The 9656-nt window shown below is 38.0% G+C and overlaps 1 protein-coding gene across 1 annotated transcript; it reads right to left on the bottom strand.

The window, feature by feature from the left end:
- Positions 1-655: 655 nt before the first annotated feature.
- Positions 656-1090, bottom strand: LOC149244946 (uncharacterized). The gene has a single exon (XM_089436871.1). It carries the CDS (start codon positions 1088-1090, stop codon positions 656-658), a length of 435 nt encoding a protein of 144 aa, XP_089292997.1.
- Positions 1091-9656: the final 8566 nt, after the last annotated feature.

The raw sequence follows: 9656 nt of genomic DNA, 5'->3' as shown, positions 1-9656 counted from the left end.
TGTCCTATAGAAATTAGGTTTTTCTTCAATGTTGGTGTTAACAAAGTATCCTCAATTAACTTCTTCTTTCCTTGCAATGCTAGTATTACAATTGTGCCTTTCCCTTTCACTTCAGAAACACTATCATCACCAAATATGACTTTACCAAAATAATTGCCATTAATTTTGGTAAACAACTCCTCTTGGGATGTCATATGAGTTAAACATCCCAAATCAATATACCATGCTTCTCTTTCTTGACTATGTGCCATCAAACTTGAGATGAATAACTTCTCATTCCTAATTTCTTCAACAACTGTATTGGCACCCTTATGCTCCATATCTTGCATTTTTCCATAACAATCTATTTCAAAATCTCCAAATTTTTGGTAATAATAACATTGTGGTCCCCCACCTCTTCCTCCATTTCTACCTCCATCTCTTCCTTGTCCTCTTCCACGAGATCCATCTCTTCCTCTTCGTCTGAACTGATTGTGATCCTTCCTCTGCCTCTCGAAGGATTTGCATTCCCTTGTGAACTCTGTTGATTTCTATTTTGATTCTAATTATGATATTAACCCCTGCTCCTTCCTCTTCCTCTATGCTTTGCATAGAATGCATGTTCCACTTGCTCAGATGGTTGATTTTCTTCAACAATTAATAAGAATCTACTTAATTAATAAATTTGATTTGCATTTAAGTCTTTGGATGCCATAATATTGGTGGTGACCATCTGAAACTTAGGAAGAACACTTCTTAAAATCTTCTCAATTAGCTTTCTTTCTGGAACATCTTCACCTAATGACCTCATCTGATTAACAAGATCTTGCATTTTTGTGATGTAATCATGAATGAATTCATTACTTTGCATATGGCAATTTTCAAAATTCCTCATTAATGTTTGCAATTTAGCTACAACCACACCTTCATATGTGTTCTTTAAAATATCCCATGCTTCTTTGGATGATACTACACCACTGATTCTTGGAAATATAGATTCTTCAACAACGCTTCCTATAAGTGAAAGTGCTTCATTATCCTTCTTAATAAGTTCCTTAAGAGATTTATTTTCATCATCACTTAATGCTTTGAATTCATCAGGAGAAGGCATAGTATATCCATTAGTTACAGGTTCCCATAAATCTTTAGTGATGAATATAGGTTGCATGCATTTTCTCCAATAAAAATAGTTTGTGCCAACAAGTTTAGGCAACACAATAGTGCTTGTCGCCATGAGGAGAGTAAGAGAGAGAAAAAGAGATAAAATGCACAAAAGAACACAATGTGTCCCACTTTATCTCGGGACAAGAGCCAATGTCCCCCCAAAAAAAGGAGACTCAAGCACCACCACAAAATATGATTTTTATTAATGTCTGAGTACAATGAAGAGGTAAGAAGCTCAAATATTAAACAATATTTCATCAATAGTTCATCTCTTACAATTGTTTCTCAATTAGTATAATATCTCATAATGAGAGCGAAAAGGTAATATAACCTTTTTTAAACTACTTGTGAGAATATATAAAATACCTTTTTCAATAAAAAATATATTTGCACATAACAATTTAGCTACATAAAAGAAAATGCATTTAAAATAGTCCTCCCATAAATATTTTCCCTTCAAAACAGCCCACTAATTCTCTCTTCTCCTTAAATTTTGCTAAAATATATTAAAAAATAAAAAAGGGAGAATTCTTACTTCACTTCCTTAACTCCAATATTCCAAGAAAGCAAGTTTTAATATTTTTAAGCTTCAATATTCATGCTATTTAATATTTTAAACCTACTTGAAAGAAAGGTCCACAGTCATATCTTTTACTATTTTAAATATTTCATGTTGTGCATTTTTGAACGCAAGTTTCTCCAATGTTCCATCGAGTTTTCGGGATGGGGAAACGTGGGAGTGGGGATACGCACAAGGGGATGTATATATGAAAACCCAAAATTTAGGGAAATTATGGGGAAACGGGGAGACGTCACAGTCATTAAATTTATTAAATTATTAAAAATTTAATAAATAAAAAATAAAAAATAATCCCAACAATATGTCAATAACTAATTTAGTAAATAGTAAATCTTAATAACTTTGAAATGTACATCTAAATATGACCATAATTTCGTATTAGACTATTATGAATCACAATTATCATTTGACATTTATGCAATCATCAATTTAAAATTATAGATCTAAAAGTAAATTATTAAATTGAATCCATCATTTGGCATATGCAATGTTCCATCTAAATTCATCATTTGGCAATGGGCATTAATATTATGAAAGGTACATCTAAATTAAATTAATCATTTGACACTTGAAATTACATAATGCACATCGAAAGTAAATTCATTATATGACAATGACATTATGTTGAAGTCTAAAATAGCCATAGAATTACTAAGCTAAAAGTAAACATAGAAAGAAGTGAAATACTAGTAAATTTCTCAAAACGTACTAAATAATAAATCGCAGATGCAATCTGGTGGCTTCATGTCACAAATGAAAATCGCAGCTCCAAGTCACAAAATGAAAATTGCAGCTCCAAATGTCTCAGGCCCCCGGTCGATGGTAAATCCGAATCACAACAAATTACAGATGGAAAATGTCAAGTGCGGCAACAAGAAAATCTTGGGCTGCAAGATAAAATGTCAAGTGAAAGTAGAAGGAAAATGTCGGGCGACAAGGTAAAATCGTAGGGTTAATAAGAAACGAATGAGAAATATGAATGATTATGTTTTAAAGTTTTAATTTATCCTTTAGTTTTTATTTCATTTTTTTAATTATATTAAAATTTGTAATTTTTTGTTTTGTTTTGTTTTGTTTTTAATTGTTATTAGCAAAAAAAATTGGGGGGATGCAGGGGGACGCTTTTCATCACCAGGAAAAAGTTGCCTCGTAGTTTCCTCGAGTTTCCCCAAAAAAAGGGACATGGGGAAACATTTCCCCAGGAGTTTCCCCATCCCAGGAGCATGGGGGAGCGAGGAAGCGCATCCCCCACCCTGGGGGACGCGTCCCCGTGGAACACTAGGTTTCTCTAATGAAAAAGATATTTATATATTTTGATTTCAACACTTCAAATATGAAAGCTCCATCATATTTCAGACACTCCACGTTGGCTGTGTGTTGGCTGGCTACATAATTTTTTGTTTGGAAGACTGGTCTCTATGCTCAATTCTCAAGACGAACCTTGTTTTGCTTTCTTGAAAAAATATAATAATTGAAGAACACACATGCGACTTCAACAAACACAGATCTACACATAGTTTCACTACTTTGAATACTTTGAAATACTTTGATCTGCACTAAATACTTTGTTTTTCTTATGAAATAGTAATGTTGAAAAATAAATAAATTGTAGTGGCTAGTATAAATAAAATTGCAAATCAACATTTAATCTTTTGTAGGAATGCTTCACTAATTCTACAGATCCATAGCTAGATCCACACAGATTTTTTCTCCATGCACATCAATTTTGTGACACAACATCACACACCAAGCTCTGATACCAAATGAAAAAGCGCACCAACAAAAAATAAATAACAAAGCAAAATTATTTAACTATAATTCACACATGGTCACTTACTTTCATTATCAATAACATATATTTATACATGAGGAGAGGTCTATTGTTTCCTATAACCTCTCAAAAATCACTGCACAAATCTCTCATCAATCATTCCATAAATCTCTCCACAAATCTCCCACTAAAAGTAATAACTTTAATAATTTCAAATGGATCATTAGTCCAACAAGAAGAGAAATATAAATTTCCATAAAAAATTTGACTAAAATAAATAGAGGCTTGTTGGTTGAGAAGAATAAAATGCTTAAGAGAAATAATTGAAAAATGTGATGTCATTAATTCTAAAAGAAGTGATTTATTTTTTAAGTTGGGGGGAGAAAATTCAATAGTAGACATTATATATCTTACTAAAGATTTATTGGAAGAGAAATTGGAGGCTCTCAAGATCTCATAATCTAATGAGTTTAATGGCATAATTGATTTTTCTCAAGAAGAAATTGAAAAGTGGTCAATCCACTTTTTTAACAAAAATGAAGATTAAATGAACATAATTCATCATCTAAGCTTTGAATTGAAGGAGATTGAAGATGAGTTGTTCAAACTCAAGATCAAGTATGAGTTGACAATTACACCATTGCGAGAATACATTAAAAAATTGGTTAAAGAATACTTTGTTGAAAGTATTTGATCATGATTCTTAGAAAGCAATTATAGTAGCTAGGCCACGTATAGTAGAATAACATATAAATAAAACTTCAACAAGAAAATGAGGGGGAGAGTTTCTAGCATAGTAAGTAGAGTATCATTTTAATAAGATTTAGCCTTCTTAATTTATTCAGAGTTATTAGTCATCCAACCTTTCATTTTTAGAGTATTGAACATCAATTATATTTTTACTTTTCTTCCAAGTATTTATTTGATCTATATATGGTCCATGGGTGATCCGAAATTGGATCCTTAAACTCTCTTAAAGCTACCCAAACTCTATAAAGAAACTCATGCCGAAGTTCAAAGTCTTGTGGATATCGAGCTTATCAAAAATAACCTCTGTATAATGGTAAATTGCAGCCAGCACAGAGCAACGAGGACCTTCGGTAAAAGGGCACTGATCGAGGCCCATGGAGACCACACAGTGGCACAAACTAGCAATTGGGAAATCCAGATCAGGAAACAGAGGCTGTTTCGGAAAAACCCTGAGCGCTCGGTCATAAGGGAAGCCAAGAAATCGTGGGAAAAGCGCTAAAACCGAAAGCGGGTCCCGCGCTCCAAAACTGACAAAATATTGAAGGTGTTTCGGGCGATAAGCGGGTTTGTCAGAGGACCCAGTGATGCCATACAATGGTTGACGTGTGTCCAACGGATGAGAGAGAAAACCATTCTCATCGCGGGCTAACGTCCGAGCAAGTCATCCGCGCGATAAGAGCGATAACCATAGGATCTGGAGGCCCTAGATCTAATGGTAGAGATTGCACCCGATGGATGACCAGACCCGAGGGAGAAATAAGCCATGGTGCATAGAGGTTTGAAGTCCGATTTGACTGCTGAGCTGGAAGATGAATCATTTCGCGGAGTAACCAAAGTAACGATCGTTCAAGGAAGAGATGGTGCTCAGTTTGTGAAGGGACAAGTGGCCACCTCTCTGTGAAACATTACACAGTGGCGATGACGTAGAGGTAGGGAATTCCAAGCGAACAGCAGTGGGCGATCCGAAGAGACAAAAGAGGAAGCAAACAGTCGTGAGACAAATTGGCCTTAAGCCAAGAACAAAGGCAAAATTCGGGGGAGGAGAAGGGTAGATAAAGAGAAAACAACCTAGGAAGCAGTAAGCAGACCTGGAAGCAGAGAAACCAGAGCTGAGCTCACTATAATAGGCAGAGTCGCCAGGGGTTGGAGGCAGAGCCGCAGAGCCAGAGAGCTCTAATAGACTTCTAAGAGCCATGAGGCTGCAGTGAAGTTATAACACATCAAAAGATCAAATGATGGGGCTATGGTGGGTTGTCTGAGGTGTGTCAAGACAGGAGAAGGAGTTCTAGAGACAAAGGTAGAATTCTGAGGGAGTCAGAGAAGCCAGAAGCTCGAGAAGCTCAGAGCACTGATAGAATGAGTCCAGTCCAGAGAAGCCTAGACTTGTCTGCAGAACCAGGATAGTCAGGGGTAAATGGCATTCTAAGCCCATTGGTTCGGCTGTAAACCAATGGAGTTAAGTGTAGCACTTGTAAAAGAATTGAGGTCATAATCCCAGAGAGCCTAATCGAGTTGATTAGAGCTCAAGGAGATGTAGCCCAAGATATTAGGGTGAACTCCATATTATATTGTTGTCTTATGTGTTGTTTTTACTGCTGCTTTAACTATTGTTACATGCATTTATATATCAGTTTAGGTACCTTCCCATATCAGCACAAACAACATATTTTAAAGTAAATAATTAGCTGAAAACAAATACAAGCATACACCCATGTTTTCAAGCATTTCTTATTTCTGCATTGGTTGATCAAATAGACTTGGGAAAATTTAAAGCTTTGGAAGTGGGAGAGGTTCTTATAAGTTAGACAAGAAGCCTAAGAGCCCCAATTTTAGATCAGGTGGTATCAGAGCTTAAGATTGTTTAACCCCACCTTCAAAGAAGGTTGTATCAGGATGCTTGATTGACAGGGCAAGGATTGCTTGTCTGAAAAGTGTTTGACAATCAAGGATTGATTGCCTCATTGATTGTATGCTTGGTTGTAGACTGACTATTGCTTGAGTTTGCAGAGTTGAAGGGAAAGCTATTGATAGCTCAGTCCAGGAAGGGCAAGAAGGAAGAAGGGCTAAAGGCATTCTTTTATCCCAAAGGACCTCAAGGCAATCCTTGAAGCACAAGAGGTTTGTTGCAAAAGGTTGTTGAATAAGCTCTTTAATAATCTTGTTTGAAGTTCTTTTATGCATTTTGAGAATGACAACTTCTACAAGTGAGTTCTCAAATTCTTCTTGCTCCCAAAGTTCCTTTAGTGGAGACATGAAACAAGACTTGTCCACTATGATGGATATGGTGAGAGAAATGTATGAGGATGGAAGGAAGAGCAGCATATTTAGAGAGCAGTTGAATACCATGGAGGAAGAGAAGCGGTTGCTTTCTGACAAATTGCAGGAAATGGAGAGGCAACTTCATATTGCAAGTATGAACCTGAAAAGGATGCATGAGTTGGAGTCACAACTCTTTGTTGCAAAATAAGCCTTGGCCAAGTATTAGCTTGAAGAAGAGGTAAACCATTCCTGTTTGTCTTCAAATTCTTCTAAGAATGCTTATATTGGTTCTTTTGAAAAACATACTAGAGGCATAGGTTCCAAGCTAATGTCCAAGATGGGCTATGAAGGAAAAGGATTGGGCAAACATGCACAAGGTATTGTTGAGCCAATAATGGTTGAGGAAAGGCCTAAGTATTTGGGTCTTGGCTATGGATAGTCTTATGGAGAGAGTTCCAAAGCTTCCATGAAGGCCATTGAAACAGTTCCAAAAAGGAGTTTCATTGCAGGTCATATAACTTAGAAGTGTGAGGATTGTATTCAAGAGGAATGAAATAGCTTGAAACATCGTTTGCATGATGCAGTTGTTTAGAAGCACATACTTGAACCAGAGGGTTATGGAAACTCTGACAGCCTTGAAGAAAGTGATGGTATTCCAAAGGGAGCCACTTCTTCATTTGCTTCACCTCCTCATGAAGGCAATAAAGGTGAAAGAGGTAGGTATAAATTTGGTTCTAAACACATTCCTTTTGATTTTGTAAAGCATGGAAAAAGAATTGCATGTTCCTTTTGTGGTTTGGATAACCATTATGTTTCTAGATGTTGGAAGAGGATGGCCACATACATGAAAATTTTGAAGGAAAAGAAGCAAGGAGCCAAAGGTCCATAGGACAAGGCAAATCATGCTGTCAAAAGGATGCACATGTGTTGCACTTACTGCCATAAGCAAGGGCATCTTACTGAAGGGTGTTGGACTTTGAACCCAGCACCGCTTCCACCAAAGCTGAAGGAGAAGGTGGAAAAAGAAAATGGCAGGGATGGAAATAAATATTCCATGATTGATGTGTTTCAGGATGATTCACATATTGATGCTGATGTGAAAACCAAGGAGGGACCTTTGAAATGGATTGGTAAGAAATGGTTAGAATTCTTATCCCATTAAGATCGCATGTCCTTTGATGCATCTGTTTGCATTTATTTGTGGAATAAATGCAAGTTGCAGGATCTTACCAAATGGTAAATAGAAAGAAGTTGAGTAGGAAACTCACTTTATTGCTGCAACAATATGTTCATTTCGGCTTCAAAAGTACAATGTACTTAAGCGAAAGTTGATAGATGGAATGCATGCATGAGCATGAGATGCATGTGATGTTGGCTTGGGAGAAGTTAACTTGGTCTCTAAAATGGAGATAATGATGAAGTGTTTCATCTTTTGGAAAAGAGTCCTAAAGGTCTTTTTCCTACATGCTTGACTTGAAGGGTCATTTGTTTTAAAGGCATGTTTTATTGGCGTGTTATCTAGTCAATCATTTGTATGCAGATATAAGACAAGGAAGGGTTCACAAGATGTGAAATATGTTTCTTTGTTGAAATAGGAGTTAGTCCATCCAGTTGTTGTCTGTATACCTGCTGTAGTTAACAATTGTTGTTGGCAGTTTTTCAAACAGGTACAAATGAAAGTTTTGTGGAGCAGATGTAATTCACATTCGTTTGAGCCACCTTGGATCAAGGATCAAGGCAAAGAAGTTAAAACTACCTTCTGTAAACTTCACTCTGCATGAAGTCAAGGAGGAAAACAATTCTTCCCAAGACGACCAACCCATCCAAGAAGGGAAGTGGTTAGAGATTGTGGTTCAGAGGCACTATGCAAAGGAAAGTGTAGGGAGGTTGAAAGAAGATGGTGTTGTTACCCTCATTTACTGCTCAGATTAGTATATCAGTCTTTTGGTGGACCAAAAGTTCTTTTAGTGGGAAGGCGTGATTCAAAATTGGATCCTTAAACTCTCTTAAAGCTACCCAAACTCTATAAAGAAACTCATGCTGAAGTTAAAAGTCTTGTGGATATCGAGCTTATCAGAAATAACCTCTGTATAATGGTAAATTGTAGCCAGCACGGAGCAACACAGACCTTCGGTCAAAGTGCACTGACCGAGGCCCATGGAGACCGCGGCGCAAACTAGCAATTGGGAAATCCAGATCAGGAAACGGAGGCTGTTTCTGATGCGTGATTAGTGCTGGGCAAAACCCCTCGAGAAGGAAAGTCCCCAAGTGCTCGGTCACAAGGGAAGCCAGGAAACCGTGGGAAAAGTGCTAAAATCGAAAGCGGGTCCCGCGCTCCAAAACCGGCGGAATATCAGAGGCGTTTCAGGCGGTAAGCGGGTTTGTCAGAGGACCCAGCAATGCCATACAATGGTTGACGCGTGTCCGGTGGATGAGAGAGAAAACCGCTCTCATCGCGGGCTAACATCCGAGCAAGTCATCCGCGTGATAAGAGCAATAACCATAGGATCTGGAGGCCCCAGATCTAACGACGAAGATTGCACCCAATGGATGATCAGACCCGAGGGAGAAATAAGCCACGACACATAGAGGTTTGAAGTCCGATTTGACCGCTGAGCTGGCGGATGAATCATTTCACGGAGTAATCGAAGTAACGACTCTTCAAGGAAGAGCTGGAACTCAGTTTGTGAAGTGACAAGTGGCCACCTCTCTGTGAAACATTACACAGTGGCTATGACGCAGAGGCAGGGAATTCCAAGCAGACAACAACAGGCAATCTAAAGAGATGGAAGAGGAAGCAAACAGTCGTGAGACAGATTGGCCGTAAGCTAAGAACAAAGGTAGAATTCGAGGGAGGAGAAGGGTAGAGAAAGAGAGAGCAACCTAGGAAGCAGTAAGCAGACTTGGAAGCAGAGAAACCAGAGTCGAGCTCATTGTAATAGGCAGAGCCACCAGGGGTTGGAGGTAGAGCCGCAGAGCTAGAGAGCTCTAATAGACTTCTAAGAGCCACGAGGCTGCAGTGAATTTACAGCACAACATAGCAAGAGATCGAATGATCAGGCTGTGGCGGGTTGTCTGAGGTGTGTCAAGACAGGAGAAGGAGTTCCGGAGACAAAGGCAGAATTCTGAGGGAGTCGGAGAAGCCAGAAGCTC

Source organism: Pinus tabuliformis, chromosome 7 (genome assembly GCF_031772625.1).
Source record: "Pinus tabuliformis cultivar Carrire ecotype Pingquan chromosome 7, CPIR1, whole genome shotgun sequence".
Lineage (NCBI taxonomy): Eukaryota > Viridiplantae > Streptophyta > Pinopsida > Pinales > Pinaceae > Pinus > Pinus tabuliformis.
This window is presented reverse-complemented; position numbering and strand designations above follow the sequence as displayed.